The 27,082-nt window shown below is 42.5% G+C and overlaps 1 protein-coding gene across 1 annotated transcript; it reads left to right on the plus strand.

Moving 5' to 3' along the window:
* xkr4 (XK related 4) lies at window positions 1–25,806 on the plus strand. Its single transcript, XM_074652235.1, has 4 exons — window positions 1–2,386; window positions 14,272–14,471; window positions 16,164–16,518; window positions 18,735–25,806. Exons 1-4 carry the CDS (start codon window positions 1,611–1,613, stop codon window positions 19,333–19,335), a joined length of 1,932 nt encoding a protein of 643 aa, XP_074508336.1. The 5' UTR covers window positions 1–1,610; the 3' UTR covers window positions 19,336–25,806.
* The last annotated feature ends 1,276 nt before the right edge of the window (window positions 25,807–27,082 follow it).

Here is a 27,082-nt window from a genome sequence, read left to right on the forward strand (position 1 = left end):
GAGACACAAAGCAACCACAAAGAGACTAAAAAAGATCATAAAGAGACATAAAATGACTACAAAGACTCAAAACATCTACAAAGAGACTTGCAATGACTATGAAAAGGGGGAAAACAACCACAAAGAGAAACAAACTGACTACAAACAGACACAAAACAACTACAGACTCAAAACAGATCTACAAAGAGACTCACAGTGACTGATTGAATGTAATGGGGCAAAACAACCACAAAGAGACACAAAACATTTACAAACACACTTGTAACGACTATGAAAAGGGGCAAAACAACCACGAAGATACACAAAATTACCACAAAGACTAAAAAAAGACTATAAAGAGACACAAAACAACTACAAAGAAACACATAATGACCACAAAAAGACACAAACCACAAAGACCTTCGTAACGACTACAAAGAGACAAAAAGAGGCTGAACACCTATAAAGTGTGTGTCTTGCTCCTAGTTAGGAGAGGTGGGGGGGGGGGGGGGACCACCTTTGCCCCCCATCTACAGACGTTTGTGTACTTTATGTCTGGGTCTGTTCTCCTGCTTTAATGCTACAGTATACTGTACAATGCTATTTTAGACAGTATATTCTTCCAACTCTGTGGCACCAGTTTGGGGAGTTATGAGTGTGATACGGCCTTTATGATGGACACATTCAGTGCTGCACAGTATAAAATGATGTGGTGATGGCTGAACAGGGAACTGCTTAAGCACTGTAAAGTATGAAGCTCAAGTCTCTGCAGGGGCTGCTGGATAAGTAACTGTCCATGGTACTGGAGAGCAGTCTGTATACTCTGCAGGACTTGAGGCTGCTTCACCTCCCTCAGCCTCCTTTCCATCCTGACCCACATCATGGCAGACTGCATGCTTGACAGCCAGGTGGACTTGAGACAGCAATGTTTGTATGACAGCAGATTTTGACCAGAGTATAGTCTTTACTTTGGAGCTCAAAGGGTATGCAAACAGCCAGAGAGAGACAGGCAGAAAGAGAGAGAGTCATCCAGAGAGAGAGCGAGAGAGAGACAGAGAGGGAGAGGGAGAGAGAGAGAGAGGGAGAGGGGGGGGGATGATGTCATAGTTTTTAGTCTGTGCCATAGAAGAAGCAGATGGACGCAGCCTTCCTCTTTTCCTCCGCTCCTGTCTCCATCTCCATCTCCATCTCCATCCACATCAGCCTCAGCATCAGCACCACCAGGACTCACCGAGGAGGACAAAGAGCGACACACCGCACAAGCTGAATCCGCTTCAGGTCGACTGTCTGCCGGCAGGAAAAAAAGCCTCCAGTCGCTGCTGGATGTGAGCTGGACCATCGACCCGGAGAAAGAGGAGAGGTCCAAATTAAAGACGCTGATATGGACCAAAATATGGGAGCAAGCACCGGGTCAGTCCTCTTTTTTGTCTCTATGATTCCGTATTATGAGCAGGCGGCTGTGTGGAGGAGCTAGTCCTGCCCAGAGAGGAGGAGGAGGAGGAGGAGAGAGCCACAAGAGAAGAAGAAGGGTGTCGACGGGGAGAGGCAGGAGCAGCCTCGGGGAGAAGAGGAGAGGAGGAAAGGGGAGGAAATAATAATAGTCGAGTAATATTACAACAAGCTCCTAAATAATGGCGGCTAAGTCGGACGGGGTCCTGAAGATGAAGAAGAGCGACGTGGCCTTCACCCCGCTGCAGAACTCGGAGCACTCCGGCTCGGTGCAGGGGCTCCACCCGGCCGGCCAGCAGCCAGACTCCGCGGGCAGCACCGCGGACGGGGACTTCGCTAACGGGGAGTCGCGGTGCTGCGGCGGCGGAGGAGGAGGTGGAGGTGGAGGAGGAGGCGGCTCCAGCTCGACGTGTCTCCGGCTGGGCAGAGGCGAGCAGCAGCAGCAGCAGCAGAGGTACACGGTGTGGGACTGCCTCTGGATAGTGGCCGCGGTGTGCGTGTATCTGGCCGACGTGGGCACCGACGTGTGGCTGTCGGTGGACTACTACCTCCGCCGCGAATACTGGTGGTTCGGCCTGACGCTCTTCTTCGTCGTGCTCGGCTCCTTCTCGGTGCAGCTCTTCAGCTTTAGATGGTTCGTCCACGACTTCGGGACCGAGGACGGCGGCTCCGGTGGCGGTGGCGGCGGCGCGGAGTCCGCTGACTGCTCCCACATGGACGGGAACAAGCTGCTGAGCGGCTCGGCCTCGCACGGAGACGTTACCGCCGCTCAGCATCACCACCACCCGGCCACGCCGCAGAGGCAGGCGTCGACCGCCAGCAAGAACACCACCACCAACAGCACGGCGAGCACCGCGCTGGGCGGCAGGAGCAGCAGTAAGAGAACGGCCTACTACTCCTTCTGCGTCTGGTTCGGCCAGTCCGTCATACACATCCTCCAGCTGGGCCAGATATGGAGGTAAGAGGATGGATGGATGGAGGCCTGTATGGGATGGGTGTAATGATGCTGTGTGTGTGTGTGTGGAATTAATGAATGAATGAGCAGAGAGAGGGCTGCTCCAGATGACTCTATAGTTGGCACTCTTGGCACCATGGTGGCCTCTGAATGATGCCAAACTCTTTTTACAGCTGTGGTATACCAGCTGCCATCTTTAGCATGCTCTCCTCTGCAGGGCCAACACACACATGAGGGTGCATGGGGGGGGCTTTCAGGTCACTCATCTTCTATATCCTTATACAGATGGGTCATGAAAGATACAACAGAAGCTGAGCAGATGAGGAACCTACTTCCTCTCATGTTGGATTAGAAACAGGGAGTTGGCCCCTGCAGGCCTGTCAGTCAGTCACACCTGCATGGTGTCAAGCAGTAGTGGTGCTGTGGATTGTGGATTGGCTATACTTTCCTCTTTTGGTGCCATGTTGGGAAGAGCTTCCTAAAACAGCTTCTGGGTGCAGTCATGAATTTGAATGATACACATGGGGGTGTTTGACAACAGCTATAGCCCACGGTCACTGATTAAATCTATATTACTGACATATCCTGGGGTGCACACATGCTGTACAGTAGCCTCACCAGTGGTGGAAGAAACATTGGTAGCTAATCTATGACGCCCATATCTATAATGCATGATAAACACATGTATAATGTGTTATAATCTGCTTATAGCGCTGTATGAATATAGTTATATTCACTGATAAATATTCATAACGCTTTATAACAGTAATCATAGAGCATTTTATAATGACTTATAAGGTCAAGTATCAAAATATTTCATAAGTGCTGGTCACTTTTTGACATTTTTTTTTTTGCAATGATCATTGTATTATAATTTCCATATTAAAATGCCTGGTTTTGTCCTAAAAAAAAGCAAAATTCTGGAAATATTCAAGGTGGAAACTTTCCTTGAGAATTAACGAGAATGAAACACAAATATACTATAGAAGTTATCTGCTCAGGCTGTGTTTACCGTGTCCTATGCAGATAAAAACAACAATTTTACCTAATCATAAACAGACATGTAAGGGATAATGTACAGCGAGCGGGTCATTGTTGCGAAATAAACCCCGACAGGACCCCAAGGCAAAGCGGAGTCTTGCATCACCCTGAAATGGGTTTATTTACAACAATGACCCGCCCGCTGTACATTATACTGATTATTACACAGCTACTTACTTAAGGAATCAATACGTTGACACAGAAATGGTCCAAGATCAGAACTGTGCCCATAGCAACGGCCTGTTATACATAGCAACGGCCTGTAAGACATCACAGCGTTCTGCAATAAAGAAATAACAGACCGTCAGAATGGAGTATTCAACAGTGCCGTGTAATAAAATACTTTAATTTTGCCAAATAATTCCATTGATTTGTCAAACACACAGGCTAGAATGTGCCCTGTGGTTAGTTAGCTTAGCTTAGTTATGGGGGAAAGGTATACTTTGAAAGTTGGAGCCATCAATGGTGGCTGTGTGTAAACTTTTAAGGGTTTAAAGTGAACAACTAATTTCTAAAAAAAATGTTTTCCAACAAAGAATGAATGGAAATAGGTTAATTAAAACTCTTCAATTAGCATGCTCAATCAAGCTACATCCCACATGGTAACAGCTAGCTAGCAAAAACTAGCAGAAGGTGTTAACAAGTTATAAACTGTGTGTACTGTACTTGAGGCTATTTGTTGGTTAACTGAAATAGCGTAAAAAATATGAAATATATTCACGACAGTAATATAATTAAATCTTACATGAAAGTATGTTTGGCTCAGACAGTGCAGTAGTGTTGTTAGTAGTATGGGCTGCACATGATGGCAGAATGCAGTGTGCATGTAGAGGATTGCCTTATGGGATGTTAAATGATCTGTACATGTGAAGGCAGTTTTTATATTGAAATTGTGCAAAATTCCCCAGATTGCTGAACTTAACGTCCCTTGGAAAAATTCTGGAAATTTACCGGAAATTTGCAGACCCTTTGCAACCCTTGTACAGTATTTAGCTTACTATTAGAAAAGCAGCAAATCCTGAGATTGTAGGCAGTAGCCTTCTGGTTATAATCTGATGATTTCTCAACACATTGACTTGAAAAGTGTCTGAACAGCTTATGTTTTTATGTAAATGTCCATATTTCCACAACTGATTTTCACCAAAATTGAAAGTTACACCAAAACTCCCACATCTACCAAAGTCCGACCCCATGACCTCAGGGTGCTCAGGTGTACCTATAGCCCTAGCTGCAGCCAAAGTGTCACTGTCTGCTTGACCTGTCCTGGGCTGCACACACATATACTGTATAATACAGTAGTATTACCAGGACTTCAAGTCTGCCTTGTGACATTTACAGTATAGTGTGTAATAGGTCTACTGTATAGAGTAGGCCTGTGACATGGAACAGGAATACGCAGTTTTAGATTTCAGATTATGCTTATGGCATTTTAAATGTGTATGAGCCTATACATTGATGAATCAACATTGCAAATAATTGTTGGTTGCAAGTATAGAACTTTATGTGAATCAGTCTCTCTCTGGACAGAAATGGGTTGGTTTAATGGTCTCCCTGAAGAGGAAAAGCTGTGTTTGTCATGGGATTTTGGGGATACTAAAAAGAGGAAGTCCATTTGATGTTTTATTGCTGATGATTTCAGGGCAATACTTCACGGTAAAATGATCTATTCAATTCAGTTTTATGTTTATACTATATACATTAAACTGTCATTTTAATTCCTGTTTAAGTTTTGACCAATTTGTTGCTGCATTAAAAAGGTTAACAGTTGAATTGTATATCAAATGTAAACCTTGGGTCCAATTCCCCATGACATCAGACAAAGTTTTCCTCTGGATTTTGCGTTCTGCATATGTCAAATACCTCATGTGATCCCATGTGCGGGGGCCCAAACACAAGGCACATTTCTCTCACTTCATGCCTATAATTCTGTGTTAAGGACAAACTCTGTCAGCAAAAATATTAGAAAACATTGGAAATATTAGAAAATTGGACAGAAAGAGGAGAGAGAGCCCTCTGTCCAAGATACAGAGACACTGTTTTTTTTTCATCTTTTCAGAGTTATTTTGAAATAAAACAAGGAGTCAAACAGCATCTCCACATCATACTGAATCCAGTGAGACCACAGAGAGCACATGTAACTAGAGATGTTCCCATACCATGTTTTTCCTTCCCGATACCAATTCCGATACGTGAACTTGCGGTATCGGCCGATTACCGAGTACCAACCCGATACCAGCGTGATAAAAAAATGACATAGTAAATATTATTATTATTATTTAACAGTTGTTTACTATTGACCATGTATGGATGTGATATGATTGTTGTTATATGGCCTGGCTCATGTTAAACCCCTTTAATGTAAAACATGAACAAATCCATACAGAGAATAAATGCAGTAGAACTTTCTTTTATTATTCAGTTAGTCAGTTACAACGAACATAAATAAATGAAGCAGGGAATAAATATCAATTCTGTATTCTCTTAGCTATCTCCTCAGTGGACAGCCTATTTACGTATTACTTTACTTATTATTTAAATTACGATACGATACAACTTTGTTGTCAGTTTGCCCTGAAATTAATTTTGCATCCTTAGGCAGCTCAATGTGAGAAAAAGTACACATCCAATAGACATACTGTTACCATGAACAAACAGACAAAGACACATCAGTTGTACATACAAGACAAAAACCAAAACATATCACAATTAACCATTCATAACACATTAAAAAAATTACCATCTGCCTTGTCCTTAGCAGCACATTAATTATTATTTAGTGACAAGATGGACTGATGAACAAAAGCATTCTTTAGCCTGATGCGATTAAATGTAGGGACTCTAAATCGCCTCTTGGAGGGCAGAAGTTGATATTCCCCATTTAAACCATGCAAGGGATCAGAAGAGATGCTGTTAGCAAGTCTGAGCATGCTCTTGTTGTGAGCTGCTTGAAAGGAGGGGGTCACAGGTCGGCCAATGATCTTTGCACAAATTTTGATCTGGCTATAAAGTTTAGTTTTAAATAATTTGGCTTCTGGCTCCAAAAGATCTGAGTCTGCGTAGAAAGTAAATGTGCTGCTGTATCTTCTAACAAGGAAATTCAATGTGAGGGGGATCCATGAAAGGGTGGAGTCTATCATAACTCCCAGGTATTTGTATGAAGAGACCTGTTTCATTTCTACATTATGCATTGTAAACTGGAGGCAGCTGACAGTCAGGAGGAAGGCCAAAAATAATTTCTTCTGTCTTACTAGTGTTAATGAATAGAGCGTTTTTGTCACACCATTCAATTAGCCAGTCAACATTACACTGGTGCTAACTGAGATCATCCCCGTCAGTCTGCAGAGAAATTAAGGTAGATTCGTCGGAGTACTTTGGTTGGGCACACTGGTGGTGCAATCAGCAGTGTACAAAGTAAATAACACAGGTGAACTAATGCAGCCTTGAGGTGCTCCAACATTAGTCCTGATGGAGGAAGAGAGTGTGTCATTTACTTTTACTCGCTGTATTCTGTTTGTAAGAAATGAGTTGTACCAGTGAATGAGGTTTGGGTTGAACTGTAACTGAATCATTTTGGACAGAAACACATCAGGCTGGATTGTGTTAAAAGCTGAGGAGAAATCCAAGAAAAGAGCTCTGGCAAATCTTTTTGGTCTGTCAAGGTGTTTGGAGAGAAGATGCACAAGAGTGACAACTGCATCCTCAGTGCTGCGGCCTTGCTTATAGGCAAATTAGAAAGGATCCTGTGTATTTCTTTGTTGAGATGACGGACAACTACTGTAAATTACTGAACATATCGCCGTTTTACTTCTTGGATTTTCCACAGTGAAATATCACCAAGTGGCTGACATTCTTGCTCAGACTACCATTACCATTACACTCTCTACTAGCACCGCACTGTTGTTGTTTGCTGTCGTCACGTGACAAACTACCTGCAGTCAGTTCTTCTTCGCTGCCCTAAAACAGTATCTGCCAGTGGCAGCCATGACACATCCGCAGGGCAACAGCACAGTGAAGGCTACTGTTTTGGAGCAGCGAAGAAGAATTGACTTCTGGTTAAACAAGTTGATTGTTTTCTGGCTTAATAAATTATGGTATCGGATCGGTGCATAGACTGACGTACTCGCAAATACCCGATACCGAATTTTGGGCAGTATTTCCGCATTTGCGGTACTGGTATCTGTATCGGAACGACTCTACATGCAGCTGAAAACAGTCAACTTTATCATGGTTAATGAATGCTGCTCAGCCAGTCGCTGGAGGTTTGATATTTTGCTTGCATGTCCATGATACCCAACATTCTCTGATGTTTTTGAATATGATTATTCTTAGACTAGATTTCCTGTTTCTGTTCACTCAACACAACACGAGATTCAATGCCAAGGTCAGTTTTACTGGCAAGTTGAGTCATTTTTGTTAAGAAAATGTAAATGTTACCTCTCATCCCTCCTCAGTTCTTTCTTCGTTGTTTTACAGCCATTTCTTTAGTGTTTTACAGCATTTAAAAGCACATTTGCAGCTCCGTTATTATCAATGTGGCAACAGCTACTTTAACCCTCAGGTCTACCAACCGAGGTCTACTTTTTGTCATATCTCACATGTGCTTTATTCTTTTCTATTCTATTCAATTTGTCATGACTTTGTCAATCAGTTTGTTCCTAGTGGCTTCATATCATTGCTTTTGGTTTCTGTTTCAAGTGGTTTTTGAAAAGACTAATGTAGTGGGGTTCTGGGGGATCCCAGTCAAAAGCACCCAATTGCAGCCTTCGCAGTTAAAATATTTAATATAGAATATAGATGGATAAAATGTCCCATGGGTCCTAATTTAAAGTAACACACACTATCAGAGTGAGTTATGGAGTACAGTCTAGACCGGCTCTATATAAAAACGCATCTCGGGATAACTTCTGTTATGATTTGACGCTATATAAAGATAAATTGAATTGAATTATCAGGGGGGTTGGATTACTCTGTCAGTCATATTTAATATTTGTCCATGTTAGACAGAGCTCTTTTGAGTAACTTATTTACAATGTATTTGTAAATAAATAAATAACACTTTGGTTCATTTGATTTGGAAAATGAAATGTAATCATTGGAAAGAAGAAGTTTTAGCAGCTCCAAGAGGGGACAGTGATTTGCAGATATTGCACTTTTTTGGATGGGAATTATGACTTTAAGTTAAACTGGATCATTTTTGGTATTTCTAACCACAGAGGTCTTCAGTTTATATTATAATAGTTTATATATTATCAAAAGTTAGTCAGAATTTAAAGATAAACAGTAATGGACTATTGATCACTCTCAACCACATATTAAAAATATGTGCCAATCAACGATACATTAAAGTCTTTATAGTGAACTCTGGTGCTCATCATACTTTTCATTAGCTGACGTGCAGCATCTTAATGAGACCTTAATGGACCTGCAGAGCTTTTTTCTGATCCAGTCGGTCCCCGGTGGACTGTCCTCTCAGAGACGTGAAGGTCGAGCAGTCAGCAACCGTTCTGCCGGCTCTATGCACAATCTGACAATCCTCTGCTTTTAACCTAAGTATTAATCAGCTTTTCACAAGTTGATGAAGCCAATAAAGTCAGATCTACAGCCATCCATGCATATCACAGCATGTACTAGTGGCGTAAATTCATGTTTTGTTGGGGCAACACTGTTCAGATACAGTAGTTCCTCATTTCAAATTTAACCTGTATGAATTCATAATGTTTTTTGAATAAAATGACTCTGCAACCCGAGCTGTTGAGCCTCTTTTAGCTTATTGTTTGAACGTTTAGTTGTCAACCCCCACCCCCAGTAAGCAGCCTAACTGTCACTGTTGCCGTACTCTACCTGCTCAGCACCAAACAGCAGACAGACACAGTTATGCTGCATGGTACGGCACGGCTCCGCTCAACTTGACTCACTCTTTTTTAGTTTTCCATTAGGAAAAGTTGTGGACAGTACCTGGTACCTGGTAGAGTTGTGCAGACAGATGACCGGTCGCCAATAGCTGCTGCCTTTGCCAATGTCAAGATGATATTTGGCTTGTTTTCCCAATCATGTATTCAGATTTATTATGTATTATGAAGATTCAAAGCTTCATTCATAACGTTGACATGCGAATTACAGTGGAAACCTCTTATAGTAATCATGTCTGTCCGGGTCAAATTGATCACTATAATCGGATGATTATTATAACTATTTTGTTATTGTTGTGCATCATTTCCCATGCAGATTACCATCTGATTGACATTTGTATTTTTATTACATGAATACAAAGTAATAAAAGGGTGAGGCGTTGCCGTTTTTAGCCGACTCTACAGCGCGAGTGTGCAGGCTGAACAGAGAGAGCGAGGAGCCCCTGACTCACTCGGTAGTGTGGAGGGAGACAGGCGCCGGTCTGCATGTGTGCCACAGAGCCAGTTGAGGATCGGTAAAGTTTCACTTTGGGGGCATTATGTGACCAGGCATTATCAATCCACTTGCTTTCTCCGTGCACATTTTTTTTTTATCCAGAGAAATTTACTCTCCTTTTCCCGTCATGACATCAATATGCACGCAGCGCAGGTATCCAGCCAGAGAGCAGACGGTCCGCGAGGCAAATAGGGGTGTAACGATTCTCCTAATCCACAACTCAATTTGATTGAAACGTGCCATTGTTGGACTATGGCTTCTTAATTCATAAAGATCATCAGATCATTGGTTTTATGTCCCCTTTATGCCACTGTCATTTACACTTTTAATTTTTCCTTTAAGAAGAGAACTGAACACCCTTTTTATTTAGAAAGTTTTAAAAAAATTAGTTTACAATATAAAAAGCTGCATCTTTTCAATATCAGTATCTGTGTGATCCACCTCAGTACAGAATCATTACAAAAACTAAACATAAACCGACACTAGACCGCTATGGAATGCATAGCGTGAAAGGCCTATGTGCCTCTTGCATTATTCACAGTGTTCTTCCAGAGGAACAGGAAGACAGTGGGGGGGATGGAGAGAGCAGCAGACTGTACTGTAACGAGACTCTCTCTCTCTCTTTGTTTCCTCTCTGCAGGTTAAGCAGGTGGAGCTCCGTGTCGTTACACATCTTTATGCTCACACTGCTAATAAACAGCCTCTATAAAGCAGCTATGTAGTTTGGTGGATAGCTATACGTTACAGTCGCAAAATAAGCGACAGGAAGCAGGAAAGCTCTGAAATAAACAACAACACAGAACTAAATGTGTACTGGGAAGTTAACACTCAGCGGTGAAAGTGGCTTATATTGTATTTATTCAATAGTAAGATGGCATGGTAGCAAGTAGGGCTGACCTGAATGCTTCGAAGCTTCGACCGTTGCCATGGTATTCTACCTCCAAATCACTATTCCAATGCTGCGTTTTTTTATTATTTTTTTATATATATATATATATATATTTTATATATAGGTACAGTATGTAATAATTATGTATAAATCCGAAAATAGCTCATGAAATAAGGAATAATCCCACAACATTAATTATTACTCATATTAAACATTAATTGTTATTAGTTATTCTCAGATGAATATCGCTGTTTGTTATGTGTAGAGGTGTGTATGTGTGTGTGTATGTGTGTGTGTGTGTGTGTGTGTGTGTGTGTGTGTGTGTGTGTGTGTGTGTGTGTGTGTGTGTGTGTGTGTGTGTGTGTGTGTGTGTGTGTGTAAAGTACTGTGGCAGCGGCTCTGTCCTGGGCACTGAAACGAGGGTTGATGGATGGAGACAGACAGACAGACAGACAGACAGGCAGACAGACAGACAGACAGACAGGAAAACATGTTGCGCTGCTCCTCGAAGCTTCGAATACCTTCGAATATTTCTCACCGAAGCTTCAAAGCCCAAAAACTGGTATTCAGCACAGCCCTAGTAGCAAGGGCCTAGAATCTGGTAGAGACGTTAGTGACTACTGAATTAGTCCCTAGCAATAATTATGATCAAAAAATTAAAATATAACCACTGTTGTCTTTATGAGGACGACACCATCCTTTATAGGCTACTTTCAGTTCTGTGCATGAAAATAAGGGACAGATCATGTCTCGCGTTTGATGAAGCGCAGCACACAGCCACTTCCTTAAACTTTGCCCAGAGAGTCCCAAGCCTGTCAGACGGTCTGAACTATGGTGAATACTATTATACAAGCATAACAATAATGTAATGCACAGCAGGCTAGTTAGTAGTTTATTAATATTTAGCTATTAATAAATACCACAACATTACTCGGGCCTTCCGCATGTCACAAGTGCGCATTTTAGCCTTTTTTTATCCGCTTTTCGCGTGTCATTTGTACACCACACAAGCGTCCGCAGTTAGGTTTAAATGGTAAATGGACTTGCATTTATATAGCTCCTTTCTAGTCTTCTGACCACTCAAAGCGCTTTACACTACATGTCAGCATTCACGCATTCATACACTGATGACAGAGGCTGCCAACCTGCCCATCAGGATCTGATCTAAATACTCATTCAGACACCGATGACAATTTGGGGTTGAGTATTAGTAGTAGTACATGTGACCGGAGGACCTGCTCTACCCTCTGAGCCACAGCCGCCCCAAAAATGTATCTTAAAGGGAGATTTGTCAAGTATTTAATACTCTTAACAACATGGGAGTGGACAAATATGCTGCTTTATGCAAATGTATGTATATATCATGACATGGTTGGTACCAATGGATTCCTTAGGTTAGTTTCATATGATACCAGTATCTTAAGATAAGATATTCCTTTATTAGTCCCACAGTGGAGACATTTTCAGTGTACAGCAGCAAAGGGGATAGTGCAGAAAACAAGAAGCAACAGTAAAAACAAAAAGCAAGATTCAACACAGTAAAAAAAGCAAAACAAAAGTAGACAGACATATAAAATATGAATTTAAATAGAAGGAAATATTAAAAATAGGAACAATATATACAGTATTGACAATAAAAAGACGTAACACAATTTCACAAGTGGAAAATTGATATTGCACAGTGATTAGAATGAAATTTCACCTCAAAGTATTGCACGTTATGAATTGAAGTAACACCTGAGTAGTACTGATATTGCCCTGTCGGTGTAGTGTAGTGCAGTTATTTCGATGTGTATGTGGTCTACTGGTTTACTATCTTCACTCCAACTTTAAACTAACTGCTACAACCTAAAAATCACAAGCTGCGTTAATGCTTTAAAGAAAGTAGCTGCGTTCAAATAAATTTGCGTGAATATGTTATTATCACAATAACTTTGATAGCCCTAATTATTATACCATGTAACTCCACATACTACGTCACTTTCATTACAAACGTCTTTGTGATAAATCAAAGACAAACGTAATCTGTGACAAAATACGTTCCCCTGCCGGTAATCGAGAAAGCAGTTTAGATGAATGGGAATGTTTAGGAGACGGGGCTTGGCCCGCAGGTTATGAAATAAAAAGACCTAAATCAGTGAGTTGCTTGGTATGACATGTGGCCACTGTTCTTTTTCTGAGGAACATGTGAAATTGTCACTCAAATAGTTCATCAGTGGAGCCCTGGTACTTACTCAAGCTTCTACCAGCCAGAGAATATCCCATCATGCAGATACAATCCAGTCTGGAATCATCTGGGATCCATGATAAAACAAAATAACAACAACTGTGTGATAAAATGCACATCGTCTGAATAACCACATTTGCTCGTATTGGCAAGAAATATGTACATGAAAGTAGCGATGCCATGGTGATGCTGGCAGTACTGATGGCCTCGCTTGAAGACTGATTATAAGATTGAATGACCTGACCTTTCAGTATCAGAACACCTTCACTTACAGTGTGAATGTAGCCTGAGTGGCAGGTTAACAAGTCTCATCTGTATCTGTAGACTTAGAAAGGCTAGCACCAACCATACGCACACACACACACACACACACACACACACACACACACACACACACACACACACACATAGTGACACATGTCCATCTGTCCGTGCACAGGCTCCAGATTTAGTTTTTAAATCCTTTATTGATAGTGGAACTTCATTTCACGGCCTATTAGCCTGCTGCTAAATGACTGCCATGTGTTGGTGATATTTCAGAGACAGAGGGAGAGAGAGAGAGAACGGACAAGAATGAGAGAGACACATTCAAATATAGGCCACTGACAGACTGAAAAGTAATAATGAATTCACTTCATTAACTGAGCTCTTGCCTCGGGTCTGGAGATATACAGTTGGAGTTGTATTGCCGGGAGCTGCAGTATGTGTATGTCCATGTTGCAATCCAGTCGTTTCTAATGAAACTGTTGTTTAGACCGTATAGCACAGGGTCTTTGTGTCTCCACAAAGAAAGCTGATATTTTCCTGCCCTGGAAAGGTACTTAACCCACTTTTAAAATGTGTTATAGACACAAATCAAATTCAAGCCACGCTCCATCTGAAAAAGAAGAATTTGAGAGACTTGTAAGCACTGAACGAATTTGAGGAGTATTCTGATTTTGTGAGTTTGAAATCTGCTTTTGCTGTTTCCTCCAGCTGTTAGCTTAAATAGGTATGATAAGGTTATGTTAAATTAGGTTGAGTTGCTGCTGGATATGATGTCCTATGGGGATGTTGTGCCACAGAACCACCTCCAGCAAGTTGACCATCCCAGCCCACGGAGTACCTAGCAATCTACCCTAACGGTCACTATATCCTGACAGTGCTGCATGAGACAGGTAAACTGTTAAAAAGCGCCCGGCTGCAAGCCCGTATGTAATGCATACCTCTCAGCCGGTCTGAGGATGTGCATTGTGCATTTCTCCTTCTTGATGTACTGTTACATGTGATGTTTTATTCTGTCCGGTTGATGTTGAAGCACGATATTTACCATTCATTTTCCTCCAGGTATTTTCACACCATCTACCTGGGCGTTCGGAGCCGTCAGAGCGCTGAGACGGAGCGCTGGCGTTACTACTGGAGGATGGTCTACGAGTTTGCAGATGTGAGCATGCTGCATCTACTGGCCACCTTTCTGGAGAGCGCTCCGCAACTGGTGCTGCAGCTGTGCATCATTATACAGACACACAAGCTCCAGGCTGTGCAAGGTAACACACTCACACACAAGCACACACACACACACATCTGTGAGGACCTTCATTGATGTAATGCATTCCCTAGCCCTCAACCTCTTAGAGCCTAACCAGCATCCTTTCAGTATCTCACTTTAGGGTTTTTATAAGGATGTTCTATACTTAGAGAAGTTTAATATTTTACCTCTGCCCATACAAAATGAGCTACACCCTCGGGATGTAGTCCGCCTTTCTTTTAACCTGACCTAAACTTAATTTTATCCTGAACTTTAAAGCTAAGTCTTAACCTTCAAACAGTCCTTTTGAAGTAGCGAGAACCAGCCGAAACAAAAGCCTCCTCTGACCACTGTATCCATCCAGGGGGAGGATGGTGAGGTGGTGATTCATTCCTAAAATACCTCAGAGTGCACCTGGACGACAGGCTTAGAGTGGGCTGGGAACACGGGCCGGCTCTACTTCCTGCTCAGAGGCTTCAGCATCTGCAACAAGATGCTGACGAGAGACACTAACAAGCTGTGCCGGTGGCCATTAAACGTTTTTCTGTCGCAGTGTGGACAGGTGGATGCTGGTGTCTTACTGGACTAAGTGTAGTGGTGATTACATTTTCTGTAATAATTTCAAATAACGTACTTATTTTAACCCAAACCACGATCTTTTCCTAAACCTAACCAAGTAGTTTTGTTGCCTAAATACTGCAGCGGTTTGCACAGGCACACTGATCGCTCGTGTTGCTGGACATTTGCAAGAGAACACATGAAAAATAACGTTTCCTAAGATATCATAGGACCCACTGTATGAGGACACATTGCATTGTTAAAGCCCTTGTGTGTAGGAATCGTCAGGGACACCTCTCACCCGGCCACAGACTGTCTGCCCTCCTCCCCCTCTGGTCTGATTGTATAGAAGTCTATGAGAAAATGAGCCTACTTCTCTCTTGATTTATTACCTCAATAAACATTGTAAACATGAGTTTATGGTCTCAATCGCTAGTTGCAAGTCTTCTTCAACACAGCATGATGTTCATTTAGTAAATTAGGGTTCAGTTGTACTGAAGCTCCACCCTTTCATGTCACTTCTGGTTGCAACAAAACAAGATGGCGACGGGCAAAATGCCGAACGTAAGGCTTCAAAACGGCAGTCAACAAACCAATGAGTGATGTCACTGTGACTACGTCCACTTCTAACAGTCTATGGCTGAAGTCTGGATCGGATTGGTGCATAGACTGGAGTACTCGCCAATACCCAATCCCGAATTTTGGGCAGTATCGGACACATTTCTGATACCGGTATCGGTATCGGAATAACTCCAGTCTGTTTATTCTACATTTTATTCTGTGTATTATTCTGTATATTACTCTGCAATGTATTGCTTTTTGCACTTCTGGTTAGATGCTAAACTGCATTTTGTTGTCTCAGTACCTGTACTCTGTGCAGTGACAATAAAGTTGAATCTAATCTGATCTAAAATAATGTTCAGACGATGTTCGAGGCTAACGGTTTCCTCCTGCTTGCAGTGTTTGTGCTAAGCTAAGGTAAACACATTCTGGGTCTGTGTAATAGACACACTGAGATGAAACCTGTTCATCTTCTCATCTGTCTGTAGGTCTGATGTCAAAATCTTCCAAAATGTCTGTATTTCTGTACCGTTCCCATGACGCGGTACTGAGGTTCCAACCCACCGTGTCTCTGTGTGTCTGACTGCTGCAGGTATGACAGCTGCAGCCTCCCTCGTCTCTCTGGCCTGGGCCCTGGCCTCCTACCAGAAGGCCCTGCGAGAGTCCCGGGATGACAAGAAGCCCATCAGCTACCTGGCCGTCATCATCCAGTTCTGCTGGCACTTCTTCACCATCGCCGCGAGGGTCATCACCTTCGCCCTGTTCGCCTCCGTGTTCCAGCTTTACTTTGGCATCTTCATTGTCCTGCACTGGTGCATCATGACCTTCTGGATTGTCCACTGTGAGACAGACTTCTGCATCAGCAAGTGGGAGGAGATTGTGTTTGACATGGTGGTGGGCATAATCTACATCTTCTCCTGGTTCAACGTCAAGGAGGGACGGACAAGGTGAGGACGCTCAACTCCATTCGGTGTGATGTAAACCTGAAGGAAAAAGTCTGTTTGGGGTTTTTTATTATTCTGTAATTATTTTATTTTGAAGACATAAAGACTCGCGTTAGGTTCAATCAGCTGTCGACCGAGCTGGGAAGGAAATTTATCACCTTTTATATTTCAGTATTCAACTTGAATGGGCTTCCAAACAGCTTTGAAATATCACCATATCAGTGCCCTTATTAAAAGTTAGTACTGTGTAATCCAGGGTTACTGGGGTGCTGTAACAAACAAGATGCAGACAGTTTGAAGCTCCATTAACTGTTCGTTTTCCTGGCTGTTTGAAGCCAGTGGAACAAGCTGTAAAAGGAATTGACATCTAAAGTTGTTCTGGCAAAAGCCTGTTAAAACATCTGGCAGACACTGCAACACTGCAATGTATTTGAGGTTGTGCCAATGAGCTAAGAGAGGATCAAAATCTCCATAGAGCTGATGGGAACGAAACTTAACCAAAGTCAGGTGATAATCAGTGGGTTCGTTATAACAGCGCTCACCAGACAAAAGCGCCGATATTGGACGATTCTGCAGAACCCTGGTTTACGTTCAGTTTTTTACAACTTTTCTAGTGCCAATGTTTTTAAACTTAACATAACATAATTTTCTACAATATCTGTGCATGGCATCTACAGTATGGTGAGGGAAAGATCATGGTTACTACTACATGGTTAATAAAAGAGGTGAATGTTAATTGCAGGTCTGTGACGGGACACAAACACGTCTATCCGCCACCCCAACTTCCACACCCCAAAGGCTTTTACACACCGGGAGCGTGTACTCGCCTATGAATATTAAGCTATTAAAACTATTCATACCAGCAGCGATGCGAATTTGCGACAGTTAGAACACCAAAACAAGGATTAAAATAGATTCGAGCAGGCAGAGGACCACTTACCCAACCCGGTCTCACAGGAAGGCGTATCGATACCACTACATTACACAGACATTTCGCGTGACATGAGTACAAATCAAGAAAGGCGTACTCATTGCATGCTAAACGCCTTGAGCATTATCGTGGCATTCATGCGCCTTTTTGTGCAAACTGGCTGAACTATCAGGATCCTGCTGACTCAGGGCAGCATCTGGCAGTCTGTCTGAGCTAAACTGTCTAAACTACTGTAAGTTATTTTATTGAGTTTCCTTTTAGTGAAATGCTCTGAGTGAATTTCCGTCTGGTAAACAGCTACGCAGTTAAGTGCTTTTATTGTGAAAGGCAAGAACAGAAGGAGTGGATCTGGTCTGCGCTGCCTCTGACAAGTTTGAAAGCAGTAATAAAGTTTGCCCTCTTGGTTTGGACTACGGAGCCTCTGTGCTGTTGTACACTATAGCGTACAACTTGGAATATATGCTGTGCAAAAGCTAAAAAGAAAATATATCGACGTTTGAATTAATCACACGAAAAAAGCGCCCCTGGTGTGTAAAGGCCTCTACTGTCTGCCTCGCGACATAAAGGACACACTCGCTAAACGTTGGCACTGGACGTAAATCATGACTTGCGGTAATGTTTGTTCAATACTGACATAATTCCTACTATGACTGACCCCCTTTAATATTACACATAGTTATTTCAGCTCCTGGCATTACAGGCAAAATATGAGATGAGGCTCAACAAAACATTGACAATTTCATATTGCCTTGCTGCTAGAAATTGTTCCTCTTGGAGCATGACAGTGTTTAGTAAATGTCTTGTCAATGTGCCTGTTATTTGCCTAATAGTTGTGGAGGCAACTCCTCAATCAGCTCCTTTAACACTCCACAAATTTCATGGAAATTTCTTCACTATGTTTTCTATACTGTGTGTTCAACTTTGACATTTTCACCCAATGTTAGCACTAAGGAAAAGCTCATGGAGTGTCCAAAATTAAAGTACATTTTTGACACCTTAACAGTATATGTTTTGGCTTGATGGAGGCACTAATGGAGCAATCAGGAGACCACCAAAAACATTAGTACTCATATCAATATCAATTTGGAGAGCAGTTGTGGAGGTATCTTTGCTGGAAGGATGGACCACCTGATTAGTAACCATCCTCACAGCCCACTCTCAAAATACACTATAAGCACTTCCAACCACACACTTCCCTATCCTGCTAATACTGGAGAGCTGCTTCACACTTTGCTAACTGATTTGGATTCACTCCATCTGATTTATTTCTTGTTGTGTCTTTGCGTAGGTGTCGGCTGTTCATCTATTACCTGGTGATTCTGGTGGAGAACGCTGCTCTCAGTGCGTTGTGGTATCTCTACCGGTCGCCTCACACCACCGACGCCTTTGCAGTGCCAGCGCTCTGCGTCATCTTCAGCAGTTTCCTCACCGGTGTTGTGTTCATGCTCATGTACTATGCCTTTTTCCATCCCAACGGGCCACGTTTTGGGCGCTCGCCGAGCGGCCAGGGTCTCGACCTAGACCCCACCGCTCAGTTCTCCACGCTACCATCTGAAGGTGCCACCAACTCTCTACGTTCCAACCGAGGTGCCACCGCGACCCTGGAGCGCGACGTGGGGAAGTATTCAGAGCGGGACGGCTGCATGCCAGTTTTTCAGGTCCGACCCACAGTGCCATCCACGCCATCGTCTCGCGCCCCGCGCCTCGAAGAGACAGTCATCAAGATCGACCTTTGTAGGAACCGCTACCCAGCCTGGGAGCGCCATGTTCTAGACCGCAGTATACGCAAGGCAATCCTGGCCATAGACTGCTCGCTGACTCCTCCACGGCTGCAGTACAAGGATGACGCTCTGGTGCAGGAGAGGTTGGAATATGAGACCACGTTATAGTTCCACCCTGCTCTCAGAACCCATAGAGGGGTGCAGCCGTCAGAGGATTATCCTCTATGAACAGCAACAGGGACTGTGGCAATAAGAATTTGTTACTACCAACAATCTCACGTTTCATCTCTCATTACCCTATTTTCTTGTTTTATTCCTCTGCATCAGCGCCCACCCAGGAGCATTCAGCCCTGTTGGAAGTGATCGGAGAAGCCATCTGGCACTAGAGCAGTTGATGTCACCGGATGTGTTTGGGTTCTTTGTAGGGTCGTTGCTGTTATTTTTACTTCCACTCATCAGGGAATTTTCCGTCTGGTACTAACTTAATGCTTCAACTCTCAGCTCAGACCGTAAAGAAGCTGATGCACTGTTTGGTTAAGGTTGGAAAAGCTGAAGATAAGCATACGTCCATCCAGACGAGTTTTAAGTCATCGGATATTCCACTTTGACCTAAATGACCTGAGTGATGAACCTGGATTACACACTCTAAAGGACACGATCCCCCATTCAGCATCAGTAGAAACATGGAACTGTCATATCTGTCTCAATGTGTTGGGTGACCTACTGTTTGGAAGTTCTGATGATCCCAATAGCAGCCACAACTGGGTGGGTACTTCCATCAATATCTACATGACAACGCTCATCGCTCCTGTTCTCTTAGTGCCAAAAAGGTTCCTCGGAAATGTCCTCTAGATTCGGAGGAGTTGGAACACCTTATGCCAGGTTCAGACTGCACAATGGACATAGGAGCAGAGTGCTCTTTCACGCACAACTGTAGACAGCAAAAGAGGAATTATGCTGTTGGTGCTGTGAGGTGGAACTGTGAAACAGGAAAGGCCACAGACATTTAGTTTTTCTTTCTTTTTTTTTAAGGCTTTTCCAAACACAAGACGGCCATTAATCATACACACCGCCATTGTTTGTTTACATTCTTATTTCTAGCACCGATGACATTGTGCGCGTTGTGAAAGTAGCTCCGATTGGTCTGTGACCAACGTTTCATCTGTCATGTCTCTCGGCCAAATCAAGAATTTATGATTTAATAATCGCCTAATCTGACACAGTGACCATCGTAACGGATTGTGTAGTCTGAACCTGGCATTAGAGATGGCTGGGAAGTCCAAAAAGTTCTTCTCTAGGCCTAGACATTTCATTCCTCTCGGATAATTATGGTCTACACTGGCAGAAGGTCAGACAGAAAGTGAACTACATGAAGACAGTGGTCAAAGTAGCATCTATACTCAGTCATTGTGTTTTGTTTGGATAAAACCAACCAAACCTGGCAGGAAGGAATAGGGAGTGAGAAAGGAGGGGTGAAAGCCTGGACAGACACAACCTCACTGTCTTTCTCCCATAAGGAAAGAAGTCAAACTCTCACAATGCCAAGAAAAAAAAATCTTCCTGGCAGCTCAACTCAACTATTTGCAGTCCACCTGGCTGTGCAGTGATACTGATCTTTGCTTGTCTGTGGAGGCAAATGTGGGTGGGGTGGGGGGTAGGGGGGGAGATGCATTGAACAGGAGATGACAGGACAGGATGACGCAGGAAACGGAGATGAGTCGAGGATGGAGAAGAAGAGCAGACAAGCAGCCATCTCAGCCAAACGAAAACCAACCACCAGGATGTACAGTACTCTGATACAACATGCAGCATTTTTTACTTTAGAGATTATGTAGAGGGGTTCTGAAGTCATTGTCTGTGTTTTTTTGTGGTGTGAGTGCGTAAATGTCGGCAATAGGCGACATTTTGACTTCAAGTCTGCTTGTTCTTTGATAAACACGTCACCTTCTGGGGGGAAATGTTCCTGTCTTTCCCAGCAGCTTTTAACATTGTTACACCGAGCCACACGACACAAGTTAGCACGGTGCTGGTAGTGTCCACTGGCTTTAATGAGAAATGCTAACAAAGTGACTTTTGGTTGACTGAAGTGCCACTATTAAAGCTTGATATAAGACCACCGTTATACCACATATCACGGTCTTGGAAGGGTAACTGATGAAATCCAGGGCACTAGTAACAAAAAACATGAATTATCTCAACAGATATATGTAGGGCCCTTTCATGAAACCCAACCCAAGCTGTGTAAAATCAAACATGGCACAATGTCTCTTCCTCGTTCATGGAATGGGGGGGCTGCTCAGTTCTGTAACTAGTGGCCAAAAGATATAGAAATGACACAACACACCTCTCTCTGTCCCGGTAATCATGTTTTTTTGCCATTCTTCATCTGTGAGGACACTAAACCTTGAGTGTTCCTCAACCAAAATAGACAGAACACATTCATCAAACCATTAACATGACAAAGGAAAAGAAACAAGGGGGAAAGACTAAATTTGGATAGAATGGTCAATGGAGAGATTAGGGCAGCACAGATGGTAAACTCTGCAGAGTACTTAATGAGAGGGAGGGTGGACTGGCTCTCTGACCGGAAACCTTTTGAAGTAGATCATAAAATTACAGACATCCTGTCATACAGTGAGTCTTTCCCATGACGTTCATAAAGTTTATGAACGCTTGGGTGACTGAAATGTCCAGGTTCCATCAATCAAGATCAGCATCGTGGTATGGATTTCATGGATCAGGGCAAGACGGTACCTGATGATGATAGAGACTAAAGTTCTAGACTACAGCCCCCGCTAGTGGCTCTTATTGACAAGGTCATGTCATGAGGTGTTTGAGTTCATAAACATCATACTGACAGTGGTGCTGAAAATGTAAGGTTTGTCCTGATGGTGGCGTGGGAGGTAAGGTCAGGGCCTCACCATTAAGGGTTGTGTCTAGATGGTTACCCTAGATTTTTGAAAACTCTCGCGAGACTCGCTGTCCGATGGCCTATGCTAACCTTAACCATTTGAGGTCAATGCCTAACCTCAACCATCTCGCCAGAGTTTTGCTAATCAAGACTATGATGACCTATCCTAATCTTAACCATTCAAGGTCAATGTCTCACCTCAACTATCCCGCCAGAGTTTCGCAAATCAAGGATATGAGGTTCTATCCTAAACTTAACCATTCAAGGTCGATGGCTAACCTCAACCATCTCGCCAAAGTTTTGCTAATCAAGGGTTTGATGACCTATCCTAATCTTAACCATTCAAGGTCAATCTCAAACCTCAACCATCTTGCGAGAGTTTCGCAAATCAAGGATTTGATGACCTGTGCTAATCTTAACCATTCAAGGTCAATGCCTAACCCCAACCATCTCGCCAGAGTTTTGCTAATCAAGACTATGATGACCTATCCTAACCTTAACCATTCAAGGTAAATGCCTAACCCCAACCATCTTGCCAGAGTTTCACAAATTGAGGGTTACCATCTAGACACGATTACCATTCAATAGCAAATTTTGTTTTCACGATTCCTCTTGAGGGTTCAAAATGTTAGACAAATTCAAAACATTTTTAACTGAATGGTGGCATTCAAGCAGGGGTCAGAGGGTCGCCAAAGTCACCATCTAGGGCCCATGACTATCCATCCTAGGAGTTCTAATCAAAGTGTTGGATAGATGAAACAGACAGTCCATAACTCAGTTACTGATACCAGTGCCAGTGCCAGTGCCAGTCAAATTGTCACGGTGTCCATTAACATACTGTGTGATGTTGTATGTAAACCAAACCCTCGGACGTCCCCAGTCACCGAAATCAGAGCGCAAAGAGACGGCTAGAGACTGCAGACAATGAAGAGCTGTACCATTTACACTACCCCCCTACCCCCCCCCCCCCCCCCCCCCCCCAACCTAGACAGCTTGACTTCAGGGAATGCTGGGAAGCCAGAGGCAATGACATCATCACATAATGTAGATGAGCTGTCAACTCAAATCCACCATGTTCAGGAATTTCAGCTCTTTCAATTATGACTATAGAGTCTAGGCTCTTTAGATGGCAACAGTGTGTCTTTTAACATTTCAAATGTCTGCACAAAAAGAAAGTTCCAGGTTGTCTTTCTTGATTTACGTCACAAGTGCAATGTCTTCTTTTTTTTCTGAGGATTGCAAGAGGAGAGAAAAGCACAAAACTAGTCAATGGGATAATCATGGCATGAGACTGTAAACCTTATCATCCTGCTTAACCAAACCAGCCCCTGGTGCACCGAGCTGTTCTGACCTCAGCTGGTCTTATCATTCTGTGTATGAAGTCTGAAGTGATAATGTCCAAAACTTGTTTCAATTTTGCTTACAAATATATAGCACTAAACAAAGGATTTGTGTGTCGCCCGATATGTACGGACCACAGAGAGAACCAGAAGGATGTGTTTCCATGATCCACTTTCCCGGTAAATATTGGCATTTTCAACCAGTTCTCACTCTCAACTCGTCAAATACCGTAGGTTGGGAAGTGCCCCTCGGTGACTGATACTGATGCACAGAGGCACCCTTTAGCGTCTGTATGAGATGAGGTGAAATGGAAACCCATTTGCATTGCTATTAGACGGTCAGAGCAGCTGACGTATTATCACCTCCGCCAAGGCCGAAGGCTTAGGAAGGAGGTTCTGTTTTCACCACTGGTGTCTGTCTGTTTGTGTGTCTGTTAGCAGGATTACTCCAAAAGATCGTGATGGATTTGAATGACATTTTTTGGAGGGGTGGAGTGTAGCTCAATGAACAATCCATTAGATTTTGGTGGTGATCCGATCAAGATCGTAGGGTCACTGACCAAGCATCGGTATTTGACGAGTTGTGAGTGACAATATGTTGGCATATTGTTTTATGTTTTTATGTTTTCAAGTGTCTTATTCTTTCCGTTTAGAATGTGGCTCATGAAACACTTTGCATCGTGAACCTTAAGTACTTAAATACATACTGTTTAGGCTTATTCATTTGCCTTGTTGCCACATTACTGAGAGTGCGTGCGAGTGTATGTTCTCATCAGTGTGTGTGGTGTTTTACTGCACTGAGCAGTTTATAGAGGACATTTTTTGGTTAATGGCTGCTTCAGTTGTTTTAACCTGTTTTCTTGCCTTTTACTTAATTTGTTTGTTTTTTTACAAGTTTTACACGTCACAGACTGTCCACGGGATTTGGGGAGTGCTAGTGAATATGAGTTGTTTAAAGCCTTCTTGTGGCTCCAGAGGAAGCTGTGTGAAATTGGTTACATTCAGTCAGCGATTGGTTGGGGCTGAAGACTACAAGTTTGACAATAAACACAATTTGGAGGTGTGGAGTTAGAAAGAAGTTAGAGCTCACCAGACCTCTGCAGCCCGCTGCTCATCTCTGCTGCAGGTTAGAGGCTCCAGGCTACATTAGCCGCTGCTAGCATAGCACTCCTGATCTCATGGGAAGGCGTATAGATAGCACAACATTTTAAGGACATTCCGCGTGTCATGATAATGCATTTCAGGCTTTTCGCATATCATTTATACGCCACGGGGTCACAGTTATGTTTAGGCAACAAAAGCACTTAGTTAGGTTTAGGAAAAAACTTCATGGTTGGGTTTAAACTAAGTAAAATGCGTACATAAACAACGTAACATAAGTACGCAAATCACGTCACTAACAGAACTTCAAAATAACAACACTTTGGGACAAAAACACCGACTCATCCTCCTCTCGTGAGCAGTCTTTCTCACTTTTTTATCCTACGTCACTAGCTCTGAGCGTGGCATATTCACTCGGATGCATTCACATTACAGTCTGTACAGAGTACACGGTATGAAATGACACGCCGAAAGCAACAAAAGGCGTTGTTATTGCACGCAAAATGACTTACACATTGCCGTGTCATTCATACGCCAGTTGGTGAGACCATAGCCTGACACATGACACACCTGACTGAACTGTCAGTCGTTCGAGTTGCATTGTGGGTAATGTAGACACCAGGTACTTTTGAACTGTCCCAGTAGAAAAGAAAAGCACAGGCTTCAGGATGACACAATACTGTTAGACTCAGAGCATTTAGACGGCACAGCAGGAGCTCAGCTTATATCTGATTTCTGCCCGTTCAGGAAGCCATCAAACTAAATCCACACCGACAAGAATCTATTCATTTTCATTCATAATTGTTTAGTTAATTTTGGCCTGATATATGTGCTACAGATGACAGGAGGCCAAGAGCTCAAAGAACAGCTGAAAGTGTGCGAGGTGGCACATTGGACAGACCTTTCTTTAGTAGAATTACTACAGCAGAAATCTTCTATAATAGTGTTGAATAATTCACCAGCAGAGGTCCTCAGAGGGTTTATCTGCCAGCATTGGGGGTTGTGGAAAAAATCGTTCTCAAAAGTTCATGCAATAAAATGTACAGTCACTGAAAGCATTGCCATTATTTTATCTAATCTGACACGATGTCACTTGTTTGCCTGACAGTCAGGTGAACAGAATCATCGCGGATTCATGAGATTGAAGGTCGGAAAGGGACATTTTCTTTGTAGCCTATACTGTGTGCAGCCTTATTTTATTTGTAAGGGGGATGCCAAAGCATCTCATGTAAGTTTATTTTGCAGTGTCTCCCAAATCCAGTGTAGCCTTTGTTTACTCATCAGCATCTCATGAACTATCATATACTGATATACTGTAATGGTGTGTACTCATATATATATACTGAACATAAAGCTACCTCAGTTTGTTTCATGGACAGAATACCCTCCACCTTCTCACAGGCAATACCTTCTCTTCTGTAACACAGGTGACACATCAGCCTCAGATCCCTGTTGTTGTAAGCCACTCAAATTTCTTATATTGAAATGGAAAATTCTATTAACAAATCATATTCAGTGTACTCCGAAGTACAGAAGCCATGAGAGGCAAAGGGGGAAAAAGATTCTGGTGACCCATTATCTAAGTCTGATCTAATTTGTTTTCTCTCCTGTGTTTATGACTTAAGAACGGGTGGGAACAAAAGATTTTGCCCGGATAATCTAAGTTCCTTACTTTTTTATTTCATCTGTGAAAGAAGTGAAAAAAGTTTTGCCATGTGAATTTTTCTACAGTTTTGGCAAGAAAACTTGAATGCTTTTAGTCCTATTTAGAACACGGGGTCGTGGTGCACTTCAGCCTCTTGTGGACAAAATGAGTATTACAACGACAAACACTTTTTCTCTTTCCTGTTTTCACAGATGACAAAAAGATAACTTGTACAGATTATTATTATTTTATTATTTTATCAATTTAATAAATTTGATTACGGTATGCACTGGAGATTTTTATTGAATTTTATCGAATTAAGATTCACATTGTAATATCATCAGTAAAAAAACTCATTATCAGTAAGCAATTTCCCGAGATAATCCATAAGGAAAACATTGGGGGAGATGAAAACAAACATTTAACAGCTTTCTTAAATTCTTCTGGTGACAACTTTAAAACATGAAATGGCAGAGTGTTCCGTATCACTGAACCTCGGTAAATTAAACCAAACTGAAGCTGAGATGTTCGACACACCGGAGGTCTGAGTTTGGAGTTATTACGAGTCAAATAATTGTGGAGTTGTTGATTAAAGGATTTTATCCTGGTGAAACCTTTTTTTCACCTGTTCATAAGTCATAAACACAGAAGAGAAAACAATTTAGATCAATTAGAAACTGGATCACAGATTCACTTTTTTTTCTCACTTGCTTGTCAGAGCTTCCATACAAAATATCACTGACATAATGATAATGACATTGAATGTGAAATGTTAATTTTCAAATTTGCAGACAATGTGCCAAACTGAAACATTACACACTTTTTTTCCTCATGCATCTGGCCCTTGGATTAAATATTTTGTCAGTAAAGAAAAGAGCCATTTCAGCATGCAGGGTTTGGTCTGCCTCGACATTTGTG

The sequence above is a fragment of the Sebastes fasciatus genome, chromosome 11, assembly GCF_043250625.1.
Source record: "Sebastes fasciatus isolate fSebFas1 chromosome 11, fSebFas1.pri, whole genome shotgun sequence".
In the NCBI taxonomy this organism is placed as follows: domain Eukaryota; kingdom Metazoa; phylum Chordata; class Actinopteri; order Perciformes; family Sebastidae; genus Sebastes; species Sebastes fasciatus.

Bases quoted from the DNA above. Each gene is read 5' to 3' on its own strand.
- xkr4 (XM_074652235.1), top strand. From the start codon at position 1,611: ATGGCGGCTAAGTCGGACGGGGTCCTGAAGATGAAGAAGAGCGACGTG. The intron at 2,387-14,271 runs GTAAGAGGATGG...ATTTTCCTCCAG, and splicing joins CAGCTGGGCCAGATATGGAG to GTATTTTCACACCATCTACC. The intron at 16,519-18,734 runs GTGAGGACGCTC...GTCTTTGCGTAG, and splicing joins GTCAAGGAGGGACGGACAAG to GTGTCGGCTGTTCATCTATT.